Source organism: Drosophila rhopaloa, unplaced genomic scaffold (genome assembly GCF_018152115.1).
Source record: "Drosophila rhopaloa isolate 14029-0021.01 unplaced genomic scaffold, ASM1815211v1 contig_178, whole genome shotgun sequence".
Taxonomy (NCBI): Eukaryota; Metazoa; Arthropoda; class Insecta; order Diptera; family Drosophilidae; genus Drosophila; species Drosophila rhopaloa.
Window position 1 is genome coordinate 4,922,741 of NW_025335059.1, and position 27,795 is coordinate 4,950,535.

The 27,795-nt window shown below is 40.5% G+C and overlaps 2 protein-coding genes across 7 annotated transcripts in view; both read left to right on the plus strand.

Moving 5' to 3' along the window:
• The window catches only part of LOC108048164, a 115,969-nt gene that overhangs the window by 84,758 nt on the left and 3,416 nt on the right, over window positions 1–27,795 (plus strand). For 2 of the 6 annotated variants that reach the window (XM_044458818.1, XM_017128668.2), the window contains 15 exons: window positions 4,888–5,058; window positions 5,113–5,260; window positions 7,167–7,294; window positions 8,551–9,145; window positions 9,878–9,978; window positions 17,904–17,959; window positions 18,564–18,748; window positions 18,823–19,014; window positions 21,720–21,925; window positions 22,231–22,454; window positions 23,503–23,869; window positions 25,678–25,742; window positions 26,197–26,419; window positions 27,220–27,347; window positions 27,439–27,549. In XM_044458818.1, the coding sequence (XP_044314753.1) occupies window positions 4,888–5,058; window positions 5,113–5,260; window positions 7,167–7,294; window positions 8,551–9,145; window positions 9,878–9,978; window positions 17,904–17,959; window positions 18,564–18,748; window positions 18,823–19,014; window positions 21,720–21,925; window positions 22,231–22,454; window positions 23,503–23,869; window positions 25,678–25,742; window positions 26,197–26,419; window positions 27,220–27,347; window positions 27,439–27,549 (2,900 nt within the window). Of the gene's footprint in view, window positions 1–4,887; window positions 5,059–5,112; window positions 5,261–7,166; window positions 7,295–8,550; window positions 9,146–9,877; window positions 9,979–14,744; window positions 15,081–17,903; window positions 17,960–18,563; window positions 18,749–18,822; window positions 19,015–21,719; window positions 21,926–22,230; window positions 22,455–23,502; window positions 23,870–25,677; window positions 25,743–26,196; window positions 26,420–27,219; window positions 27,348–27,438; window positions 27,550–27,795 lie in introns of all 6 variants that reach the window. The other 4 variants (XM_044458819.1, XM_017128671.2, XM_017128672.2 and 1 more) reach the window with 3 other exon arrangements.
• Window positions 162–1,707, plus strand: LOC108048167 (trimethyllysine dioxygenase, mitochondrial). Its single transcript, XM_017128676.2, is given in 4 exon segments — window positions 162–188; window positions 190–352; window positions 408–701; window positions 704–1,707. Coding segments are annotated over 4 exon segments (1,092 nt in total). The 3' UTR covers window positions 1,312–1,707.

The following is a 27,795-nucleotide window of genomic DNA, read 5'->3' on the forward strand; positions in this document are numbered from 1 at the left end:
AGAATCAAACTGAGTACATAGTTTCTTATCTGCAGCTTAACTGAGAATGAGAGATAAGCGCTTCAGCACAGATAAGAGTCTGTTTGAGTCCGAGCTCTAGTCTAATCACCATGGGCCTTATTAGTTTACTTTCACTGTTCTAACCTTTCGGTCGCTCTAAAATGTTGCTCTTGAAGCACCCAAAAACCGAAACAAAGCCTGGAAATCAATGAGTTCTGGCTCCGTGATCACTGTCGCTGTGGGGAGTGCCTAAATTTGGATACAAATCAAAGGCGTTACGATCTCTTGGACCTGCCAGATAATGTAATATCGACAGAGGTTAAGTACGAGGGCTTACAACTAAATGTGCTGTGTAAGTGAAAATGTAATGGCTTCTATTATCAGTTTAATTTTTCCTCCAATCCTAGGGAGTGACGGTCATAGGTCCACCTATGACCTGGACTTTATCTTTGATTCCCAGCTGGATCAGTTGATAAGCCGGCGATCAAAGTCCACCAATCTGACGCCCTGGAATCGTTGTATTATTTTGCAGAATGAAAGCCACTTGAGATTCTCTCTGCCTCAGCTCTATTCCAGTGATGAAGTACTCAAATCTTTGGTTCAATCTCTGGTTCGCTATGGCATTGTTTTCATCGATGATGTGGCTCCTACTCCAAGTATGACCGAGTCGGCATTGCGACGAGTTTTCCCCTTAATGAAAACCTTTTTGGTGAAATGTGGACTTTTAGTGATAAGCCCGATCACGCGGATACCGCTTACACCAAACTCTATTTGGGTTCACATACGGATAATACGTATTTCTGCGATGCAGCTGGACTACAGGCCCTACATTGCATCGAACACTCGGGTTCCGGTGGTGAAAATTTCTTTGTGGATGGTCTGCATGTGGTGCACGAACTGAAAAGTCGCTTTCCCGCCGCCTATGATGTGCTGTGCAAGGTGCAGGTTCCTGGAGAGTATGTGGAAAAGGGGGAGCACCATCGCCACACCGCCCCCATTATCCAGCTGGACCCCCTGACTCAGGAGTTCGTCCAACTCAGGCTCAATGTCTACGATCGGGCTGTGTTCGATACAATTCCTCAATCGGAGATGCCCGATTTCTATAAAAGTCTGCGGCAGCTGTTGCAGATTGTTAAAGATGAAGAGCAGCAGTGGAGTCTGAAGCTTCTTCCCGGCAGCATTGTGCTCTTCGATAACTGGCGGGTGCTCCATGGAAGACAGGCCTATACAGGAAGTCGCACCATGTCCGGTGCTTACGTGCAGCGAACGGATTTCCTGAGCAAGGCTCGAGTCTTGGGAATTATTGAATAAGCGTTTCGAATAATAAAGAAGATTTTATAAAAATAAAAATAGAGATACATTTTGTTTATCTATAAGCTCCTCTTAATATTTTCTATACCAAAATATGGAAAACAAATCAATCAATGTTCAGTCTTAAAACTCTTGGGAAACCTTTTCATTTGTTTATCCATAGTTCCTTAAAGATTAAGCTATTTTAAGCTGAATAGCTTTTCAAATTTATTACATTTTATGAGGCGAGACTTTTTCATAAAAATAAGCACATACAAAGAATTAATAAATAAAATTTTTTGTTTAAATCTAAAGAGCAATGCTCTGAGTCGCAACATCTACCAAGTATTTTATATTGTTCAAACATATTTTTCTCTGTCAGAACTGAGCTCTTCCCCAATTCAATTTCGATTGCAAATGCCAACGCATCATAATAAAAAGTTACGATTACAATTGCTGGCCAGCGTCTAATTTTTGTCATTGCGGAGGTGGAGCAAATACAGAAAACCGGCAACAAAAATCATTTGGCATTTGTTTTTATGGCCAGCGTCTCATGTGGGTTTGTGTATATGTGTTTTGTGTGTGGCATAAACAAACGCACTTTGAACTTTTTCATTTAAAAGTGAAATTACTTTTTGTTGGCCGTGCAGGTTAATGGCTGTCGCGTTGCTGTTCTTTAAATGCCCTCCAAATATGGATGTGCCTTAAAGAGGGCGGGCGAGCGAACAGTGTCTGAATATTTATGATAATTGCATTTCATGCAGGTTTTCCCGCCCGCTTTTCCCGTTTTCCCGCTTTTCCGCTTTCCCGCATTTCACCCAGCTCTCATATGCGCCGGCACGACCCGGGAAAGCCTTTAAAAGCAGCTTCGATGCCCCAGCTGGGCGATAAATATATTTTTGCTCGCTTTTTCTTCGCCGGAAGTTGCAGCGCAGCAGTCGTGCCTTTGCATGGCATACTTTTCGGCATTCCACTTCCGTTTTAAAACGCGGCACTCACTTTGAGCCGCCGTGGCACTTGTCGATGGTTCAATAAAATCAACAAGCGCACACATTGCAACATGGACTCAAAGGACACACATGTTTCCTCGCAGGAAACAGGACATTCCGGCCGAAATAGTTCAAACACAAAGTCCCCGCTTAACTCACTCGTAATTAATATGCTCGATAATAATTTATGTGCCCTTGAATGGCTAGCTAAACTTAATAAATGACTCATAAATTTCACCTACAGACGACCATAAAAAGCCGAAAAATAATAAAAACAATGGCCTGAGTAGGGGGAAAACAAATATCAAACTAAAATCAAATAAAGCACGGCAAAAAAAAGAGGGAGAACACACACAGCGGGACAGCAACAACAAACAAACAAAGAAATCATTGAACCAATTCAGCGACCAACTCAACAACCGGAAACGCGTTTCGAATAAAAACGAATTGAGGACTTAACAATAACAGTAAAAGGCAAGGGCAATGGCGGCGCCAGTGAAAAAAAAGCAACACAAACAGCAAATGGCGTCGCTTGATGGCGACGAAGCATAAAAACCACTCGCCTTGGCTTTATTTTTTACGACCGCCCAGCATGCAATGACGAAACCAAAGCCAGGTGAAACTAGCCAAGAGGAACCGGTGGCCAGGAGCTGCGGGCCAAGAGCAAGACATAGTTAGGTGGCCAGCCATCAAATGCACTCACCACACGGAGAGAAAGAACTTAGTTTCGAGCCTTTATTTTAAGGGGTAAATGATAAATACGCCAAAAAGATCAGGGTTTTCTGTTTTAAACTATTATTGTTTTATTTTCGAAAAATAGGCAGTTATTTGACTTTGTAGTTCCTTGAGCTGGTGGCACTTACAGAATAAATAACGGATGAATTACTTTCTGTGTATAAAAGATCTAACAATTTGTGCTTTAAAAATAAAGCAAGTTCAAATCAAAGTAAACCTTTAATTTTTAAATGTTCATATCGTAACCAAAAGTAAGAAAAATCTGTTAGACATAAATTTATATTTTGTTCATTAAAAGAACATATATTTTCATATTATTAGAAGAGAATTATTAAAGAGCGGGCTCTTTTGACATGCGACCTCTAAATTAGTGGTTCCTATTCATCATTTTGGTATATTTGTATGCTTTCAAAACAGCATATTAAACCTCTTTTTGTGAGAACATAAGTACTCTGCGTTTCGCCTCTGATCTGCAGCCAACGAGTTTTAATTGACACCACGAAGGGTCCCCGAAAAATCCCCAAATCCAAGAACCCGAAAGGAAAGCAAAAAAAAAGTAAAACTGTGCGGAACCAAGGGGCATAAAAATGATGGATGCCTGTGAAAAATGTCACTTGTTGCGCAGTCGATGTGTGTTACCCCGGTTACCCCGAACTGTCCTTCGCCTCCCCCGCAAAAAACCCCATCGGAAGCAACTTTATGTTCAACTAGCAAATAATCATGTCCGGTCTGCATGGGACAAGGGCGTTATTGGAGGGGTCGTGGGGCAATCACAGGGGTTACCAAACGCAGGAGGAGGTTGTTGGTTTGGGATCGGGTCAGTTGAGTGACGTGAACCACATGGCGTGGTTCCATTATACTGGGCTCCCATTGTCCGGCAGTTTGCTTGTTTTGCTTTTTGGCGATTTTACGGCTTATGACGAGCCAAACGAGTAGAGTTCCTATGTGTGCGTCTCCGACTCTGCTGGCTGTGTTTGTGAAGTGTTGGCGTAGCCGGGTTTATTAGTAGGGCTTATGTTTTATGGCCAAAAGGACAATAGATGGCCAACAGATGTTTGCCTTTTGTTTGCCGTAGTAGTTGTCATATGCTCGAATAAGCTGTCACACACCCACGTATATGCGCTGGCTTGTGTGTGTTTCTATGTGTAACATAATTTATTATGTTATAAAATATTATCCGGGCCACGTTCCCTGCGCAGAGCTTCATTGGCCGCTTAAATCGACCGTTTTGTTTGGAGACTCAATTATTCATATTGTAGTTGTTGTAACCTCTCTCTCGGCTCTTATTATGACATGTGTCTGGTTTGTAGTTGTCGGGCTGCCATTTATAACAACTGCCATTGGCCACACCTGCACTGGAAACAATTCTGTGTAATGTGTAATATGTGTAATTTTAAAGCTTGTGCTCTATTTAAGTTTGCATATTTACCTTTCTTAATAGTAAATACAAATATTTATCAATTTAATATCATATAAACCCACTTTTAGCAATCGTTATCAAAATGTAAACAAAGAATAAATAGTTTCTTAAAGAACTATCAGCTGGGAGTTATATGAATCGTAATGATCAGATACAAAATTTACTGAAAGGAAATCAAAATTGTATAATATAAATGTTAATTTGTTTAACTTTTGTTTTTATTTTATAAGGGATTTCAATTAAGCTTTTTTCTTAGTGTACCCACTCGTACAGTGTATAATCGATGTGCAGCCCCCGAAATGAGCCAGCACGACATTGAATGTCAAAGTTTAAGCACTGCTGCCATATATAGATCATTAAGCAAACCCGTCCAATCCCCCAAATGGATCCAACTGTCACTCACTTGCCACAACATGCTGTACTCAATACCGCTGGTCCTTCTCCCATTTGCAGTGTCCTGCAGCACGGTGACGGTGACCAAGTGCCAGGCTGCCCTGCGCACCCTGCAGGCCTTCCAGTTCTTCCGGCCCACCTGCCTGTGCAAGGAACCCGGCATGGATCCCGACTGTAATCACTTTCGGGACTTTCTCTTTGATCATCCATGCGGATTTGTCCTCAAGAAAGGTACACGCTTCTATATGGCTTTTATAAATCACTTTCTAACTGACCTTTTTGCAGCCGAGAAGGATCCCTACCCCATTGATGCACTGCCAACTTGCAACCATGCCCTGTCTGTCTGCCAACAGGAACGCAAATGCCTGAAGCTCTTCGAGGACTTCAAAACGCATTGCAAAGTGCGCGACAACAAGTGCAAAATGGAAAACAGGTAAGTCAAGGACAAATAAATTATCACGATTTTGAGTTTATAAATTCCTAGCTAAATTAATAAAGTTTTGCTCGACTAAGAGGTCTTTAAAAATCCTTTGGTTAAGAAGCCTGTACAAATTTTGTTGTTGATACAATTTAAAATTATTAGGTTTATGAAAGGTACCTAAATCAGTCAGAGAGATAAAATATACATAAGTAAAACCTAACAATATATTATATGACACAATATTGCAAAAAATACAGAGGCTTAACTGTAGGTTTAGCTCGCAGAAGGGATTGTATTACCCGTGTATTTAGACATTTGAAAATCTATATTAATAAAAAATTCATATACCTTTTTCATACCTTTTTTGACTATCGCAACCAGGAAAGATAATTAGTTAGTGACCCAATTCCAGATAAATGACCCAAAACAAATGCGTTTCAAAGTAGCGATAACATCGCCTTTATTATTCTGAAAGTCAATCTAGTCAATTCGATCATTAATGGCTCAATTTGGGGGATGAAGAGAGCGTTACGTTTAAAGTGTCAAGTAAATTATGAAAATGGAAAATCGAAGTCCACTACCAAGAGCCAATTCCGATAATGAAAATTAAATTAAAGCGTGTTTGACTTAATAAGAAAATTGATTTACTCCTTGCCGCAGCGTGGCCATGCCGCTTAATGGTTAACGGCAAATGCAAATTGCATTGGCAGTCGGCAAAAAGCGACGTGGAGTGTACCCACCTGTTTGTCCCCCTTATCCGGGGTTAAAAAGAAAGGGGGAGTGCCACCTTGCAACATTCAATTTCGATATTCGATTTTATTGGCAAAAAAACACAACGCACACAGCAGACAGCAGCGTAAACAGGAGTCAAGTTGAGCGAACAGAAGGCGAAATGAAACTTCCTGCTTGCCGGCATCTTGCTGCTTCCTTTAGCCATCACATATCCTTACTGACGCGATTTCCTCCCTGCCAGGACTCGTCTGGCTCATTGCCCGGATGGCTCGTTGGCTCGTTGCCTCGATACACTTGAATACAAACGTTCTGAATGTTTTAATAACTCGAAATGACTTTTTGCGGCGGCAGTTGGGAGTTGGGCGGTCTGCGCTGGGAGTTGACTTCGGTGCAGAGTTTCAAAACTTGGTCTTAAACTTCTCAACATCCCCTACTACTGCCTGCCATCCTCTTGATCCCCTCAGCCCGGCCTAAAACTTTCCACACGCATGCCAGGCATTCTGGTTGCGGGTTTTTGGTTCGGGTTCAGATCCACCTATGCGATAAAATATTAATTGCAGTGCCGTGTGGGTACACTCCCAAAAATGTAGGTGCTTTGAATTTTCATTAAATTAGAAAAAATGTATGTAGGTTATTTTTTCCTAAAGATGGGTATAGATTTGTTAAAGACCTTCTTTATAATTTTTATTGGAAAATTAAAAAAAAATATTAATAAATATTTACCTCTAGATTCAATATTGTTAAAATCATTCTAAAAGAATCTAGACTCTTACGAAACCAATAATAATAAGTAAGGAAAACATATCTAAAAAAATATATGCATAATAATCAAAAGGCACCTACAAATATTATATTTCTTAAACAAATTTAAAATATTTAATTGGGCTATAAAATTACAAAAAAAAATTAATTAATTTCAAAATTGAAAAGCTACTCATATATTTTGCAAATAAGAGAAACCAATTTCTCATGGTGCACATGCATTTTTGATGTAATTGGCAATTTTAAAGTTTGCATGCCCCGCGAACGGAAGTCGCTGGCAATGCGGCTTCGGTTGCGGCGGTTGGGGACCCGAAATGAATTCAATTAGCTGGGGTCTGGAAGCCCGTAACAGCTCAGACCCGATTGGGATCGAATGAATATGAGTGTTTAACCGGGACCATCTTAATCTTTGCTCTTCTTCCAGGGACGCCTGTCATGATTCCTGGACCAACCTCCGGCTGTCGCCCATGTTCGGATGCATCTGCCCGAACAACCATATGAAAAAGCGCTGTGATCGTATCTTTAATATTGTTAATCACAATCCGTGTGTGGGTAAGTTTCGTCTGGCGAGGCTGAACTGTTGACCGTGACTTCAAAAAACAACTATAACAACCACCAATAACAACTACAACAAGCAACCACACAAACAGCTGAGAGAAAAAAAAAAATGAAGTGCAAGCGAAAGCGAATGCTTTGAAAATCGTGGATAAACTATATAGCTTTTGTTTTCATTGTCCTCTGTTCTTATGTGTCTCTCTTTCTCTGTCAACCTCTGGTATCAAGTTCTTGTTTTCCTTCTTATGGTAAATGATGATCACCATTACCTGCCTAAACCAAAAATCATTTGATTCGTTCTTAACTGACTTTTGGGTTCATTTTCCGTTTCCGTTTCTGTTTCTGTTTCCTTTGGTTATTGTAATTTTGTGAAACGCTGAAAAACCGAAACTAGCCTAACCATTTAAGTAACCTAAACAAAAACCAGAAACTAAACTATCGCACGCTTCTGCATCAAAAACCAACTAGAGAAAACCCAAAATGAAACCCATGTTCTGCGATCAGTAAACAGTAATCAATATGCCTATTCCAATATATATCATACTGTACGAATATTAGCTATGCTCAGTAATCCTAAGTATCACGTATACGAATGTATATCCATGTAAACCAAAGCTGTCGTGCTATCTCTCTCTCTCTATCTCTCTATCTCTCTCTCTCTACCTCTCTCTCGCTCTGTCACTATCCAAGTTTATTGTAGCAGTAAGCTATCAGCCCATAACTACATACAGTCACTCGCTAAAGTTAACTGCCACCCAGCGAACTGAGTCTGTGCTTTAGATTGATTGCACCCGATAAACACTTCTAGATCTAACTCTGTCTAACCCTAGTTGTAAGTCCAATGCTAGACCAAGCTATACTAACACTCTGACTCTGGAAAAGCCACGCCATTTGGCCATTCAATGTGCAGGAGTAGGGCTAGAATAATCCCAGTCGGTTGGAAGCTTTGATTTACCCACGCCAGACCACGAAAACTCTTTAAAGCATAATTTCATTTTCCACTTCACCCACCGGCCACCTCACCTGCACTAATGGATTAACAGCACCCCAGAGCAGAATGATCCCTTTCTCTCGTTTCGCTGAATTTTATTACACAAGTATACACTAATTGCACTAATTAAATACCCGCGCACACACTGTTGCACACTTGCTTTAATAGCAACAATTTGCACCGCACCGGCACTAAATGTTTTTCTCTATTTTTCCGCACGCATGCCCCACCTCAAACCCCCTCTCCCCCTCCCCCCTTCCAGATAGAATAATATTTTTCCCCAACGGACTGCCAAAATTGAAACAACCGAGGACAAAGGCAAAGCCGCGGCCAAAACCAAAAGCGAAACCCAAGCCGAGGCAAAGGCACCACGGCATCAATGGCACCGAGCTCATGTCCAACAATATCGAGTACCACGATGAGCCCAACGGAGTGAACGATCCCGAGGATGGGGGCAATGCAACGGAGGACGAGGATCCCGGTGGCGATGGGGAGGATGACGAGGAGGAGGACGACGATTATGATGACCGCATACGAGCCGAGATTTATTCGAATTACCCGCACTACCTGCATCCGCCGTCGTGGGGCATTAACAATCCTCTGGTCCTGGCCTCGCACAGTCCGCACACATTGGACGACGACGACGACGTGGTGGTGGAGGTGGTGGTGGCCAAGAAGAAGCCACTGCCGCCGCCGCCGCCGCCGGACCTGGAGCATGACGTGGTGGTGGTGGTGGATGCGGGGCCGCACTCCCACACCCACCCACACTCGCACACCTTCTATAGCCACGGCGATCAGGGCTCCACGCCGGGATCTGGACCTCCGGGCGCAGCACCCACTTTACCCAGCCCACCTAAGTATGCGGCTGGCCAAAGTTCCCAACGAAAGTTCCTAGCTCCTATAGTTTCTACCCCCTGACTTGAGTTGGCATCTTCGACTGGGAACTTTTTCACAAAGTTTTGAGCCCGCACACATATGTGTGTGATTGCTATGTCCGCAATCCCCCCGCCCGAACAGACAGCCTTTCATTAACTCCACTCTTAACCACCGAGGAGCTGAAAACTTTATGCAAAAAGCTTTTAAAATAATTGACTCACTGGGGTATGCCACAATTTCCGGTTAAAAAGCCAACTAATGAATAAGTCCAGCTGCTGGCGAATAAACAAGCAAACTACGAGCACTCGAACTAATCGGCTCCCTGGGCACTTGTCAAGCATTTATGTAATCCGATTTTAATGCGTTGCATCTTCGTAAATATCCCGGTGAGTGGATATTCAGCAGTCTGAGCTGGAGACACAATTTATTTATAATGCCTGCGAGGAGCAGTGAGATGCTGCATTGAATATGAGTCATAACCTTCGGCTCCTCTGCTTGGTAATTGGCAATTGTATTCGTAATGCCCTAAGCCGATTAATGACCAACTTAAGTCAGTTTCTTTCTGCTGTAACAAACAAGATTTATGTAATTTGCTAAATCTACTTATGCATTTGGTTGTTTATTTAGCCCCACACCCACACCAACACCCACACCCAAGCACTCTGTTTTGTAATTTGCACTTAATTATCTGTACAACTCTGCAATTTATTCAGCACTGGCACCAAAATGCACAAAACAGCACCACTCGGCGATTTAGTTGCCGGCAGCGATATAACCCACCGCACCTACACTGGACCCACGATGGATGAACGAGGTGAGTTCACTAATTGCACTTAGCCAGGCTGCCCTGTAATTTAATCCGCACGCCCACGGCAATTTGAAATAGATATGGAAATGATTGCTGCTAAATTATGGGAGCATATGTTCAAAGATATTTACGAGGATATATCAATGTCAGGAACATGATAATACCAATTTAAAAGACCGTTTAAAACAAAAAAAAAAAAATTATTAGAAAACACTAAATTATGATCGGTTAATTCTGGTAAATGATTTTGTAAAAACTTTTGGGTTTTTTGGGGTTAAAGAAAGTTTTATTTTTCCCTTTGCATTATTAATTTACTTTAGAAGCTTCATTCTATATTTTTGTTGCATGCTGGAAAAGGGTGATAATTGTTCGGAGTTTCCCAAATGCTCTAAACTCTTCATTAATTGGGTCACATTTAATTCAAATTAAATATTTATGCACAGCGAATGGGAAATGAAGCAAAGGGTCTGGTCATAAATTAGACAATTGGCGTGTAAGTAAGTATTCCACAAGGAGCAAGCTGAATTGAAGCGCACCAAGAAGCACTCGAATGTCCCTTTTTCTCTCTTTCTGGCACACATTGCACCATTGCATTCACCATCTCTCTCGCACATCCTGCCCTCTCGCTCGCTCGCAATTCAAAAGCTTATTAGGCAAACAAAGCTGGCAAACTCGAGCGTTTTGGCCAGGCCAACAGGCATCCTTTGTTGTTTGCAGCTCGCTCTATGGTATTAGCTATCTGCAGGGGCAATCAGTTGCAGTTTCATAGATGCACAAATACTCACTCACACACACAAGAGCACACACACACACAGTCTCACAAATACCCCGATGCAATGCACACAAGTGCCATAAATAAGCATTTCGACCCCTTAACGCGTCATCAAAAAGCGAAGCCCTAGAACTTTAACATTGCACTGTGGCTTTTGGTTTATTGGTATTCTATTATAATTAATACACTGAGAAAACAGAATTCAAGGAAAAGTTTGGATTTAAAAACATATGTAGCAGGCTTTGACATAGAAAAATAATTTCCTACCTAATTTATTTGTACAAAAAAATAAGAAAATCAATTATTTAAAAGTTAAAACCTAATCATATTTCAATTTTCTGGATGTAAACATATTAACATATTTAAACAACTTAAGGTCATAATTTATCATATTTTTTAAAACCAAAACACTTTGAATATAAACAATAATTTAGACGGCTTCATAGCATAAAACTAGTGTTTTCTTTCAATTTGATTTAGAATACCTGATTTGTGAGTCAAGCATGAAAAATATTAATCAAACGAAATTCAAATCCAGATTGTGTCCACTTGACTTTGTTTTCTCTGCCTAGTTATATTGTTTTCCTTTTTCGTTTGCTGCCTATTTACAGACTCAACAGTTTCACCAAACACAATAAAACTGGCTGCCTGCATTTGTTAATGGCCTAATCAATGCATCCCCTGTTGTTTGGTCCTTTGATTGTCCTTTGCGCATCCCTGTTTTTATTTATTGCCACAGATTTCACTTGCCATTTGACGATGGCCATCCATCATAAGCGATGGTGTTTTTGTTTCCGACTCGTTGCTCTCGGCAATCTGTTCGACAAAGTTATAAATTCCCCAGCCTGCATGGTGCATTGTGCACTTCTGCATACAGCTTTGTCTATTGTTGCAGCTGCCGACCTATGGGATTGCTGTAAATATTAGCGAACTATTTATGCACGTCAGGCGCACACACACTCGCCGATTTGCATACATTTTCACCGACACTTGCCTTATTTACGTTTATGGCGACCAGTAAATTAACAACACAAGCAGCCACATCAATAATCCCAACTATGGCCATGTTATCAGATTTTTGGGCGAATTTAGAGTCCAACGCAGTGAGAGATATGCATAAATATCAAAGCTAAAGGCAGTTCAGCGACTCTTTTTATTTAAGCTGCGATATTTAAATTGAATTGTTATTGTTGCTGATTGGATTCTCAAATGCAAAGCATAAACATTGTCAATGGCCTCGAGGGCTTAAAATTTTCCAAATAGCATCAACAATGTCACAATACAATGGTAGATGAAAACAAATAAGCAATGAAATTTTATTTAGGTGTCGTCGTAACTTGTACCTTGTAAACTAGAGAAAGTTTGATAAGTTCACTGCCTAAATCGAATTGAATCTACATTTTTAATGGTATTGAGTTTCAATTTGTAGTATTAACACAATTAAAAGCTAATTATGCTTCAATCCGCAAATCACATTCTATACTAACTTCCATGATATCATCTAAACAGATTAATAAAGTTAACCAATTTTTAATGAAATAAGAAACTAAGCCAAATAATTCAATTAGCTTAAATGCAACAAACAAAGTAATCCATGTCAGTAAAAGTTCACACACACTTCATAGATAATGGGTATCTCGTGTATAAAAATTTAGCTAAGCGTTCAATTTGAAAATTTAATTAAGCACAACTAAAAAGCAAATAAAGCGATTTGTCAGCATTGCGCCAGCAACAAAACGAGGCAAACACGCTTGCCGAGCACCCTTACAGCCCAACCACCCACAATTAACACCCCCTCCCCGCCGCAGCACCACCCATCGCACTTATGCCACCCACTAAAGCACCCACATTGCTATGTATTTGTATGGGATATATCCGCACGATGTTTGCGTGCAATAAATATTTTCATAATATTGTACAATCCACTTAGAAGTAGCAGCGGGCAATGTTGATGCCACAAACCGTTCCAAGCACCTCTGCTCGTGTGTGTGTGTGTGTGTGTGTGTAAGTGTGTATGTGCGCTTGCATGTGTGTGTGGGTACGTATCCTTGTGATGCAGCTGCTCACGGCTTTCCCAATTAGGGCATGAAAACCACGGCTATTTGAAATGGCATGGCAGTCGTAGAGCCAACACATTCGCGTTTCTAGCATCACAGAATGTAATTTTCAAATTATTGCACATTCTCCAAATTTATTTCCATTGTTTATGAGTTTGTTTAAATTTCGCGCACCGTATCTGCACATTCAGTTACATTCAGTCCTTACATTCATGTTTATGTGTGTGTCTGCCGGTTTCTGCACACTCAACTTTATAGGAACTTTGCGCTTTGGTTAAATGTTAAATGGCATGCAATGACCCGAGTGCAGCTGAAACGTTTTGTATTGGAGCCAACGCTGCGTATACGCAACAATTAGATGACACAGATCCACTCAACGACAGGAGCTTACAAGCGCGATAACAGTTAACAAACGGAGCTAATCCCATTCAAGGCACCCTCCCAAGACATTCCACTTCTCCTCCACTGCCGTCATTTCTGTTTGTTGTGCAAATATTTGCGATGGCAATGGGAGCGACAAACATAAGTACGTCGCACGTATCCTGGCAAATCCTTGGCCATTTAGCGCCAGCAGTGGACCCCCCCTGTCCGCCTCCCTCCAGGCATTAGGGGGGAGGGGTGGTTGGCTCGGCGGTGGCCCTGGGATTGGCATCCTTTTGAGCTTTGCCAGACGCCGCAAATGAAGCGCACTTCGGCGTGCTCTCGCCGAGATAAGCTATTCTGGCACTGACACAAAAAGAAGTTACCATTAAAAAAATCACAAGCAAAATATTTTTTACATTTTATTGTAAGCATTAATATCAGCAAAAACATTTTTTAACGATTGCCTCAAACAACGCTTTTAAATGATGTTTATAATTTTTTTCGGTTTAAAGAATATTTTAAATCAACGCAATGTAATGTGAGTAATCACATTTTTTTTCTTAAAAATATAGTACATTTAAATATGATATATGATATAACAGTGTACATTTTAATAATTAAAATCAATTTAGTTACCCGTTTAAAGGAATATTTTTAAAATAAATATCAAGCATATCATTTCATTTTTAAACCCATTGGTATTGGCTTCATAAGTAAAATGTGTTTAATAATTGAATATTTCGAGTGTTAAATTTCCATAACTGCCTTCCGTTAACCGAAGATTCTGTGCAATTTACGTGTTTGGAAAATATGTACGATTTTTCCCCGAGTGTGAGCGGTGATAGCGAAGCTTCTGCTGCGGTTGGAAACCGATTTGAGACAGACCCGTTTGCCATTTGCCCGCTCTATCAGCGCATGACATTTGACAGACACGGAGGCAGGCGCTTCTGTTTGTCTTCTGTTTATGTTTCGCCATTGATAGCAAGTGGCAATCGGAGCGTGGCGAGTGGCAAAAACCTGTAATGGAAATCGGTTGGGGAGCTGAGAAAAATTCCGAATCGGTTTCTCTTTCTTTTTCAATGCAAAACGTTTTACTCGTCTGCCCTGCACTAATTTTAAACGATAATTGTTGGCACACTTACTCACACTCTCCTCTGTATGTTTGTTCAACTTTTTCTCTCCTTTCGTTGACACTATCTGTATACGTTATCTTTTCGAATAGAAATTCTTTCGTTTTGTGCCAAGTAACTTCGGCATTAGAACCATATCATTTTCTTTACAAGTGTTTTTTTTTCCAATACGTACTATAAAAAGTAATCTAATAGCAATAACATTGATTGTAAGAAAGCCAAATGCTACAACAAAATATATACAGAAATTTATGCGATCTGATTGGATAACTCAAATGCTGCGTAGCTGTAACTACAGTCACAACAATAACTCCAACTACAACAACCAATTAAAACAACTATATAGATGGCACTGAACAAGAACAACAACAACAACCAATCAATCTACCAAGCAACCACAACAACTACAACCATTCTACCCTCTCTCTTCTTGCTAACCTCAAATTGCAGTAAGAATATTGGGCATGGACGAGAAACTGCATCAGAGAATCTTCAATGATAATTTGGCCCTAATTGATACGCCACTTATAGCCATGGGCACCGGCTCCGGTTCCGGCACGGTCACCTCATCCGGATCCGGTTCCGGATACGGCCTGGGAATGGGAATGGGCATGGGCAGCTTTAACTATCCGGGCTCGATGCACGGCGTGCCCAGCTATCCGTTCAATATAAGCGGCTTCCATCAGCGGCACATGGCAGCGGCGGCTGCCGATAATGAACCATTCGATATCATTGATACGGGCTTGGGCTACGGCGGAAACGGAAATGCCGGTGTTTACTACCAAAGTATGTGTACACGTATTAGCATGAACGTAATCCATAAATAACAAAATCCACGACCAACTACAAACCAACCAAGCAAAAAATCAAAATAAATTAATACGCAGCAGTCCACACACAGCCAACCAAATCCAGATATATATATAATATATATATATATATACGTGTGTGTGTGTGTGTGTGCAAACTCCTAAAACTAATTAACAGGCAAAAAAGTTCGTTCGTTTTTGTTCGTTCGTTCGTTCACCATTTTAGATAGATTTTTGTGAATTTATTTATGATTTCCGTTCTGTGTCGTCCCCCTGTAACCAAAAAACACCCCCGAGTTGCAGGTAAATTTTTTGAAAAAAACATCGAGTTCGATTTTTGCTTTTGTGTTGAAGGTGAATATATATATATATACAACTTGGCGCAGTCCGTGCGCCTCTTGGCTTTGTGCATAATTTTTGGCAATCGCTCAAACTTTACATCAAAAGAAAAAAAACAAAAGAAACCTTAATATAGTTACTACTACAAACAATTTATACTTTACAATTTATATACATATATAAATATTTACATATTTCGATCTCTTTCAACTGCTTTTGTGTTCAATTCTTTTTATGTAGCTTGCCATTTGTTTTAACAGTTTTTTGAAATTTTCCTACAAGAAATATACCAAAAACAAATTTAAAACAAACCATTTGCTTCCAATGCGTTAAAAACCAATTCTTTTCTATGAATTTTGTTTGACATTTTGTTTATCTAACAGAAAATTCTAGACAAAACATATGAAATTAGAAAATGTGTAAAAGTTGTGAATATTTTCTATACTAACTTTTTCGTATGATAAGTGAGCAAAATGAAAACCCTAAACAAAACCAAAACCTAAACAAAATTCATTTAATTTTTTCCTTAAATATATATTAAATCTTAAACCAAAAAAAAAAAGAAAGAAAACCAATCCAATTTTGTTACATTCAATTCCGGCACACTTTTTCAAATTTTTTCCAACGCACCCAGTTTTTGAATCCAAAACAATAACAGTTATTACAATCAAACATAACAATTAAAGCGTTTTTGATCAATATTTTTGAGATCCAACCCATCGTTCAATCCCCTTCAAATGCAAACTTCTGTGTCATACATTTAACATTCAAGCTCACAAGACATCGAGTTCATTGTTTCATACAACAAAGCCACCGAAACATCAAAAACTTCCTGCCCCAGGACTTCTATTCAACCCAATTCTTGAAACCAACTGAGGTTGAATTCTCTAAAAGCAGTCGCGAAATTCAACTCAAAAAGAAATCACACAAATTGATTTTGTTAAGACATTTTCGTTCGCTTTTTTGCCGCTCGTCTTTTTTTTTTTTGCTTATTCCTTGTTCCTTGTGAAATCTTATTATTTGCGTTTATACATTCGTGTACTTCTTTATTTGAAACATAAATTCATTTCATTTCTGCTGAGTCTGCAGCAACGCGTTTATGTTTTCCATTCAAAGACCACACACACAGAGTACAGAAAACCAATAAAGTATGCCAAAGAAACACATTCTCACAGTCGTCAGAACATTAGCATAGAATCATGAATCCCGGGCTGGGAACCCAGAAAACCCGATAAATAAATCATAACCCCATTTAAATACACAGCCACAAAGGAGTACAGTCTAATGCTAGAATATCGTTGCCGATTCCCCCAAAAAAAAAACAGAACATTTTTATCAGTAGGTTTGGTAGTTTTTAAAGTCGAAACCAATAAATAAAATATTAAACTTATACCTCTCATATACATATAATAGAACTTAGTTGTGTTTTGCCAGCCCTGCAGACCCTGCGACCACGCCCCCAAAATGTTGAAAGTAATATCCCCGAACTCCCCAATTGATTCTCACTCTCAATATCTCTGCCTACCCCGGATTCCAGTAATAGGCAATAAACAAATTTGTGGAATATTTGCATTTCATTTACGTTATTTATGTGCATTTTTGTTATTTTGATTTAATAATTTCGATCATTTTTTGTGCTGGTGCAAAGGGGCTGGGATGCCGGGGGCATTTGAACGTTTTGCGATTACCAATTGAAATTGAAGAGCGAACAAAAAGTTGGTTAATTAAAATGCAATCGATAACTGTCGAGCTGCTCGAACCAACCAGCGACCGTGATTGATATTCCGATTGAAAACAGTTTTGTAATTGAGTTGTGATTAGGCCTATAAACTCTCACAATATTAACACCACTTATCTGGCCTTCAGTTAGGCATTCAATTCAGATTCATGTGTGAATTACACCTGAATCCCATGAATAAATAAGCCAATTGAGAGTGAGTAAGCAAATAAAAGGCTAAGCACGGATATACATAAATGAAATTAATTATGACCGTGCCGCGGCCAATATGCACAAACAAAAGCTGCCAATGAGTTCAACATTTTAATTAGTTATAAATGCCATCCACTCTCGATTGGCGTAATCAGCGATTTTACAATTCATTTTAACAAAAAGCTGGATGATTGAGCTTAAACCAAACCCAATTGTATTAAATCGGCTAATGCAGCTCACCAAGTTGGTTGGGGACAGGCGGCGCGGGATATTTTTGGGTGTGCGATTGCCGATAGAAAGTGCCAAATCCGTATCCGAATCGTATATGCTGGAAAAGGGTTGCGCAAATCGAAAACTAATGAACTATTTCAAACATTTTCTCTACGCATCTCACCTGCGGTCACCAACTCCACCCAACGACAAATCCCCAATCGAACGTCTCCCCCGGGCAACATTTACTCGATGCAAATGCAAATGCTAATGCAAATACAAATGCGACTGACACACTTGGGCACGTTTGACCGGTTGCAGGTGGTCAGGATGTCGAAGTTGACCTCTCAACGGAAATAATCAAGCAACACTTTCAGGTGAGTGCAAAGAAAATCCCCCAAAACGAGACATGGAAAATGCAAAAGTGCAGCTCACACAATTTGTAGCTTTTATTACAGAGCACTGTGAGAAATATGCCGCTTATTTCAATGAAATGTAGAATTAATTGGTCTTGAAATTCAATTCGTTAAGTTTAAAATATACACTTTTAATCAAACTATTGTAATCACTTGAATATTTATGAACAAAGTGCGATTTACATTTCAGAATATTTTTTTTTTTTTTACTAGACCAGTCCACTAATTTAGTTTTTCTATAATTTTCTGTTGTTTTTAGTTATTTTATTTATTGAAAAGCTTTATTAAATAAGTAATATTTAATGGTAATCAACAAATTATTTTTGAAGATTTAAAAAAATAATTTTTATAAATAATTATTAATTGAAATTTTTATTAAGCTTTGTTTTCAAATCAATTAAAATTATTCAGATTTTAAGGTCGTTTTTATAAAATTTGTTTGACACTTCTGTATAACCCTTATATTTGCTTATCGAATGGGTTTCTGTGCCTTACAAATTCAAAATAAAATTGAAAATTTACTGATGTCATCCCGGTTTTTTTCGCGGTGTGGTCCTCCCCGCAGAGTACCTGTCACACGGCATTGGACACTTGCCGGGAAGATCCGTCCTGCTCATCGTCCTTGCAGCCCATGCTGACGCACTGCGAGCTGCACCGGTGCAATCGCAACGCGTGCATGTCCTCGTTGCAGGCCTTCTACAAGGGACCCCACGAGGACCTCAATCTGGACATTGCCTTTTGTCTATGCAAGTAAGTGGCTGGGCAACCGAGTGGGCAAGCGGGGAGAAAACCAACAAGCCCATTGTTCTGCTTCCCATTTTCAGAAAAACAAGTAGCAGCCAGCAGAACGGCAATCGGCACGACATGTGCATGATTGCACAGGAAAAACTGCATCCAGTGTGCGCGCAGCGACCGCCCGATAACAGTAATCCGGCCAGCTCCAATGGCATTTACTACCATCCACCGCCCGCCTGTCACGTGGTCGCCGACAGCTGCAAGGAGGACCGCGAGTGCAGGTGGGTCACGGGTCAGGGGTCACGGGTCGGGGGCCAGGGATCAGGGGTCATAATTCAAAAATCGGGCGTTAAGCGTTAAGCGGAACCGGAAATATGCGCGATGCAATGTATATTTCCCGACCATGGTGCTGGTCATGTGCAAGCTATAATAATGCAATGCTAAATTTTAAATTGCATTACCTTGGGTAGCCATTTAGTGCTGTGTAAAATTATTTTAAAGCATTTTTTAACTATCATTTTTATGATTGCAAAAAGTTTCCCATAAACTAAACCATACTATTGCGGTGTTACGAAAATATGATGAACATTTAAATATCAAAAATATAAAAGCAAACTAATAATAAGTCTTTATACAACTTGTAAGCCTCTTTTTTTTGATTACGAGTACGATTTCCATTGTTTGTACTATTGCGAAATTTGTATAAAATTAAATTACTCCGCTTTTCTACATTTAAGCTGAAAAAATGATACAACAAATATTTAAAAAATCTTTTGCTTTTTCCTTTACAAAACAACCATATATGAAACTGCCGACGAGGTGTTTATAATTTTGTCTCCAATTCAATTACGCCAAATTGAATTTCAGAGACTTAGACTGAGGCGCAGCCTGAAATTGAATTAGAGGCGTTTAGCCACGGCAAAGTCAGCGCAAGCCGCAACTTTGATGGCACTCAGCCGAACTTGTTAAATCGACACCATGGCACGGTGGCTGCCGGAGCTTTGCCACTCCGAAATTCCGTAGTTGCCGACAAGCGGGGCATAAAATTACCAGTTTGCTGAAGGCAGCTCCTCAATCTGCTCGGAACGGCTCTTCATTAGGCGGCGGCAGCTGAAACTTGCAGGCCAGACCGCGTGAATGTGTCAAACACAAAGTTAAGTTATAAATACGATGCAGCACCCTCCAGCAGTTTCCATCTGGGATGCACATGCTTAGAAGTGGGTGGGATGTTGTGGTGTGGTGTTTGTTTGTTTGTTGTCATGTTACGGCTGAACGACCGCAAAGTACGTGGTCGTAGCTGTGGCTGTGGAAATTAATTGCCTTTTAAGTGAATCGCACTTGCTTTGGTAAACAACTAAATTGGACTAATGACGCTCATTTTGTATGCTGCAGCCTGAAAGGGGATGAAAGGACCTTCGAGAAGGAGTGCTTATGTTGACTTATTACGTATACGCCGCGCTGTACGCCAACACGTGCCTTTTGCAAACGTGTTCGGGGCTGGGAATGCTCATTTGTTTGGCTGCCATCGAAGCTGCAGCCCCAACGCCTTAAACTGCACTTCGGCGTCTGCGTGCGTCAGCTTTTGGTTGCACAACACGTTGCAGGCATTACGCAACCAAGAAAGCGAAAGAAAATCTCAGCTTTTGTGTCAGTCGTAGATTGAGATAAGAGGGTGGAAATATAGCAATATGCACTTTTTAGGTCGCAAAAGTTATGCTGGCGAACAGCAAACGGAAAAGTTTTTTAAACATGAGACTCCATAAAAACATCATGCCAGTTTTAAAGTGTTTTTCTAAGGACATCATGTAACCTTAGAAAAAGAGTAGGGCTAAAGATTTTTGTGTCGCCGAGAAGTCAACTGAAGGAATAAATTATTTTCTGATTTCTCTGTCAAATGAAGCTTGAAGTTTCGTCCATTAGTAAATTTAAATGAATAAAGGGTCAGGCAACATTATTTGTATTAAAAGTTATTTATTAGTAACATAAGCCACTTAATTAATTAAAAGTAAAACGTAATGTTTGCAATTATTTTTTTGTAAGAGTTGTTTATTTGGTCAACAAACAATTAAATTAAAATATAACAAAAATTAGTGACCACTAATATAGAAACGATTTTAGGTAATTAATATAATAATATCCCCTGGCAAATTTCACGAACACCTAAAATTGTTCATTGATTTAAAATTTAAAAACCCTGAAATTATAGACTTATTGGTAGGAAAGCAATATTATCGGTGTGTAATGCAGACACTATTACCATGATCTGCAACCACAATTGGGCGACATCCAATCCGTTTGGAATGTCCAAGTCGTCGCCCTGAGTCGATAATCTCCAATTGAAATATTACGCATTCGTCGCATGGCACTTGACCAAAAATCACCACCCGAATGCCTGAGATTGGGGCCTCATAAATTCAGTCGCTGTGATGCGGCGTCAGAATGGGAATTCGCCCCAAGACGATGAAATGCCATAGAATGCCGAGAGTAATGCCGGCACAAATTGGTCGACATCAATCTCAGGTGAGAGAGAAGCTGCAGTGCAGGTAACAGCCCACTTATCACCGGAATCTCCGGCGGAGTGTGGGGCCTGCAACTGGGAGAACTGCATCTGCAGCTAACTGGCACATGACAGCCACGAAGACATCGACAGAGGCACTGCCTCCTGACGGAAATGGGGCTGGCAGCTTCTTTGAGGAGCTTACTTGGGTTTTACGAGGCTGCTTATTATTGCACCCGGCGAAAAATTACGCTTTTATACTCGAATTTTTTAGTGTTGCTCGCTAAAGCGGATTGCAAAATGGATGGATAATAAAAAGTTAAGAAAATATATGTTCCAGAAAAATAGAATCACTCAATTATAAAAAGGTAAATTTAGTAGATTATTATTTTTAACAAGAATATGGGAGAGAAAGAATTTAATACTTTAAGTTTATTCACGTGTATATTTCTAACCATCCTAATATGTATATTTTTCTTCATGTAACAGACTAAAATTGGAGTATTACGAGCAGGCCTGTGCCGTGGACAGCGTGACCAAAAAGTGCGCCGGCAGACCAAGTGGTTGTCGAACGGCCATGATTGGCATTTTGGGCACCATGTTGAGGACGACCTGTGCCTGTCAGGGAACGGATCCCCAGCACCTGTACCAGTGCGTCGGATGGCGACGCCTCCTCTGGATGAACCCCTGTGTGGGTAAGTCGCACGAGCACAGTTATAGAGTGATACATAAAGAAAAGTACAATTTTATAACCCCTTAAAGAGTGTTTTTTAAGACCAAAAGCCCGAAAGAAACAACTTGAGTGTCGATTTTTTGGTTCAAACCCTGAAAAAAATGGTGAACAATTGGAATTGTCATACCTCGTTGAATTCGTTATAAAATTTCCAATATTATTGGCATTTATTTACTTCTTTGTTTTAATACACGAAGATGTGTCTTTATTTAAATATTATTAATTATTTTCTTTGTACGTCTGTATCCGCTTATTAACTCTTGACAGTTGAGGCTCAAAAGGATTTCCACATGAAGCGATTGGCTGAGCTCGGTTTCCTTACAACCACAACAACGACGACCACCACGACGACAACAACAACGACGACGACAACCACGCGTGCACCACCGCCCCCACCTCCGCCCACCACAACAACAACAACGACGACCAGCCTGCAGCCAAAGCAGACGCCAAGGAAGCCGGCGACGCACATCTTCAAGGACGTCACTGCGGTGAGTGCCTACTTAGGCGTCTGCTGCTCCCATTTGAGTCCTAATTGCCCCGCTGTGGTCAACCAGTGGTCGATCCCATCGAATCGCCATGCTCCGTTCGATATTAACCGACATCAACAACAGTTACCTGTGGGAAATTCCCCCAGCAGTTGTCCGTCCGTCCATCAGTCCCTCCGTCCACCCAACGGTTCGTTTTCTGTTTTCCAATCAGCACTCAATCAGTGCCTCAAATGGGGCGGCGGGGGCGTGGCTGGGTGAACGGCAAAGCGGACAATATGCCACACAACATGCCAGGTCAAACCAGAGTCCACACTCTGAATTCAGCAGCGGATTCTGCTTTGGCTCTGGCCAGAGCACTCGAAAAAAGGTTTTTATATCCATACCACATCGAACAGGAATACATTAAAATTAAATTTACATTGTAACTAAAACTAAAAAAAATCAAATATAAATGGAAGCAAAGAAATTAGTTGATGCTAAATATTTCATACAAATGTAAAGTGAAAATGGTTTTTTCTAGGTATTAAAAGATTTAAAGGATTTTCTTACTAATGTTCAAGAATAAAAGTTGATTATACATTTTTATTTAAAAATAAGAAAATAAATTATTTTAATATATCGATCCCTTTTTCGAGTGTGGGTCCGCGTTCTGGTGAATTTCTGTTTCAGTTGCTGCTTGTGGCCCAGTTCCTCGGGCTGGCAAACCGACAAAGCAATCAATTCCTGACCTGCAGCCAATGCTGCTGCCTTTGCAGCCGGAGCGGCAAAAAGATTAAGCCCCCCCCCGTACACAAATATATATATATATCCGCATTCGTTTTCAAACTCTTTAACATCTTTTCTCTTCCTCCCCAAACAACAACTATGACGGCGAACAATTGCAACAATGAACCGCAAAAACCACGAAAAATGCAAATAAATAAATAAAAATGCGAAACAACAAATATGAAACAAAAAAAAAAAAACATACAACAAAATTGAAAAACCACGAAACGCAAAACCGAACCGAACAAAAAAATGACAACAAAAATGTGGGTGAATACGGCAGCCAAAGGAGAAATCAGAGCCAACATCGGTGGAACACAATTATCTCGATCCGCCCGATTCAATACCGCTGCCCAGCGTAAATGTCGAGAGCGGCGGAAATGGCGGAAATGACGATTATCACAACGGCAACGGCAATGGACACGGAAATGAAAATGGCAATGGTAACGGGAATGGCAACGGCAACGGCAACGGCAATGGCGGCAGACGCAAAAATGGCGGAAAGGGACGCGGCGGCAGTGTAGATTTCGATGATCCAGTAATTTTCGTGGACCCACGGGAAACAACGGAATTTGTGGGCATCAGCATCACGGAGCCGGTAACCACAACAACCACAACAATGGCCACCACGACAACAACACAGCCGCCAAGTAAGTAAATGCAAGTGGGTAATAAATTGGACCGCCCAGTGAGTTGGAATTGGGCATCCAATTGAGGTCGGATCTGTCAGGAAAATGTTATTCCTTTGCCCCTCAATTGTAAGGCAAATATTGGCACGGTCTCTGGTGCTCCATCTAAACTTTTCACCAGATTCATAATAACCATAACGATGTCATAATGAGAAAAAATGGGTTTAAAACTTTTCCATTTCTAAGAAATTATTTTAACATATACATTTATATAAATATTCTTTTTGAAAATCTTTTATGAGTAATTTTTTATATATAAATACAACACGCTTTCCTGCTTAACCGAATACTCTATACTTTTATCAAATCTTAATAGCAATAATTAAATATTAAAAAAAAACATAACCATCATACCTTTATTGTTATTTTATATTTTATACTATAAACATTTTTGTCTTATAAATTCAAAACAATAATTCATTTAAGAAGTCATTTTTGTTCTCTGTGTACACACATCACTCATAATTTTTGTACTTTTGGGTATCGTTTCCGTTTTGAAATTTTCAACATAATTTATGTGGTGACTGCGGTTGTTTGGCTAATTGAAAGCATAACTCAGCGCCGGCCGTGATTATTATTTTAATATTTTGTGCGCCAATCATTTAAAATTCAGTATCCGCAATGGTTTCCGCACCCACACACCCATACGCATAACCGGAAATGAGTTTGCTTTCGGCCGATGTGGCAATTACACTAGTACATATCTGCGCCAAATCGCATGAAAGGACCTCCGAAATGCCAGAGAGCCTTGTGAACCTAGGACATTGGCAAATCCGATTACGTTTTGAATGCCAAACGCACACATATCACTTGACTGCATTGTGATAATACTTCCGTTATTTAAAACCTCCTGCCGAGGACATCGTTTATTGTCCATTCATTTATCAGAGGGACCCCGGAGGTTGAAACGTGTTTACAAACATCATTAAAAATGTAAATGAGTTTGTTTGTTTGCCCACCAGTCCATCAGTCCATCCGTTTGTCAGTTAGTCAGTCCGTCAGTCTGTCATCCCGTGTGGTCAGCTCGTCCGTTGTAATTATTTAGACACTTGGGACATTCGGCTTTGAATTTTGCATGACATGTTTCTGGCCCGCAGCTGAACCCGTTTGTGTCTCATCTATAATTGATTTCGCTCGTGCAGTGAGGCGGAGATTTTAAAACTATATTTAACCATTGTAAACTGTTAACCCCCGTGCAGTTAGTTTCAATTATTTATGAGCATGCTATGGCGGCTTTATTGGCAAAGTTGGACCGAAATAGGGATTTTGATTAGACGCCAAAGCCCCAGGTGCCAGTTAAGTCACATCTTGGCAGTTTAAAATGCCCGTTGGTAGTAATTAAGTGGCACAGTCTTCCACTCCGGTCTCAAGTGTGTATGCATGTGCAAATTTGTGCTACATAAACACCCTTTTGCCGGGAAAACTTTTTGGCCAGGAAAAACTCGTAATGGCGTTGATGACATGATGAATGCTCCACGTGAGTGGCGGACATCCGTTATTTGGGCATGAGTGGCAGGGTCGCATTGTGTGCGTTGACTGCCACCAAAAAAAGGGATGTCTGTCCGTTTGGGGTTGGTGTGAAGTCAAGACCATGCCCCCAACAAACAGCTCAGCAGCCGCATTTAAAGCCAAACAATGCGGAGCACATAGAGTGAAAATTAAGTTCCATTATAGGCGTTCAACTAATTTATGAATGAGAGCTCTCTGTCGTTTAATTAGTTTAATGAATTATTCCATCAATTAAGCTCTCGATATGAATTTATTTGCAGGAAACTGTGTAGTCCAGCGACCACGTCAGTCGGATCAACTTATTCGAGAAGGCAGCAGCAAACGGGTAAGTAAATATAAACCAACTCAAAAACAATTACAATTATAATTCAAAATCCCAACTCAAGTTCTTAATTGTGTCTTATTTATAAACGCATTTAAGTGAAAGTGGTAAGTCCGAAGTGCTAATTAATATTTCATTTTCGGGCCGGATTTGTTGAGAAAGTGCTTTCTAGCGCATTTACATAACTAAAAGTTAAGCCAGAGAAAAATGGCCAGCCAGCTGAAAGTTGAAAATATTTTCGTATGAAAAATGGGAATCGTGTGTTGCACGTGTCGGCACGTACTAAGGGAATCATGAAATATAAATAGAAATTCAGGTGGAAATAAAGTTTTGCTTTTGTTTGTGCCATCATTTAATTATGACTACACCCGGCGTATACGTAATGTAGCCGGATAACAATGCCATTTTATTCCTCCACTTATCGTCTTTCGCCTTCGGGGGAATTCTTCCGTTTCAGATCTACTCCTTGGACGACGTCGAGTGCAGTGAGCTGTGCAGCTGCGGCGAGTCGCTCATCCTCACCTGCCACGCCCTCTGCGTGCCGTTCGCCCCCTGCCGCACCGCCCTGGCCTTCTACAGCCACGCCTCCCCCGCCTACCAGGCGTTCCGCGGACGCTGTCTGTGCTACTCGGGCCGCTTCATCTGCATGAAGCCGCCGCTCGGGGAGTACATTCTGCCAGGTGAGTTGCCACTTCCTTGTAGAAAGAATATATGTACCTAGCTGCATTATTGCGGTGGCGTGTCGGTGAGTTCGCTGTGCGTTAAGCACTTAGCGATTATCGCCGGCGACAGGCAATGACGAGGCACTGCTGTCAGGAGGAATGCAGCAGCATTTTTGCGTGCTCCGCATGAGGTCTACACTAAAAAATATGTTATACAGTAGAGTACCATATCCAAAAAAAAATATCTACTTACGTTAATACAAAATTCGAAAATATTTCGTTATTACACCCCCTCAGTTGAAAGAATTTTATTGAGAAAAGAGTTAAGCTCAAGTAAACTTTAATATCAACTCGAAGTCTTCATTTATATATTTGTATGCTTTTACTTGGCTTCTCAAATTTAATAAACAAAAATTAATTTAAAATTGTCATAATATTCATAATTAAATACGATTTAAAATACTTTTATTTTATACAAACTCCTACATATATTTTAGTTAAAGACAATATTTTATTTAACGTGGAATATAAACAATATTTTTTCTTCAAATGTTTTCCGTAACTTACATTTAAAACAGATTTCTTTCGAAGTGCATCCCGCACACCTTTCTTTAAAGCCTTTGTCAGGGCACCTTATTCGCAGAGGAGCCACTTTAGACCGCATTTGACACAAAAAAAAGGGTCCCAAGGTTGCGTGGTCCTTGTCCACTTGCCACACGGCACTTGCGTGCGTTTTTGTGCGCGGATACCGGCAGTAAATTACGTTTGCTGCAATTGATGTTGCACTCGCTACATATTCCGTTCTCTTCTGCTTCCAGGTGGGATATTCCTGCTGCTGGGCTACAGTGCCGCCGACGAGGCGCTGCTGAGGCCCCACACCAACCTGGGGGTGCAGGATGCCGTGCGAGCCCTGCAGCAGTACGTAACCGCATACATCGATAATCAGGTAAGCCGCCGGTCGAGCGAGCGCATAATAAAGTATGGCCAGCAATATATTAATTGCATTCCGTTGCCGGCTTACTCCACCCCCGTTGCAGACCCAGTGCACCCTCACCTTGTTCAATATGACCGAGGAGAACATCATCATTGCTGCGCGTCTGCCGCACGACGGCAAACTGAAGGATATTGAGCTGCTTCGCAAGGAGAAGGTTCGTAGAGATGCCACGGGCAGAAACACAGAGAAAATATCAATAATAACAGAGTTTGTTTAAACATTATCAAAAATAACCATAGTTAAAAACCACAACCAAACAATTTTATATTAATCACTCGAAAAAGTGTCTTAAATAAGACAATTATATTTCGAAAATCGTATGCGTTAATTTCAGCAATAAATGTTTTTTTAATTAGAAAGGATTTTTAAAGGACTCTTAAATAGTTCATGATGCCCTAGC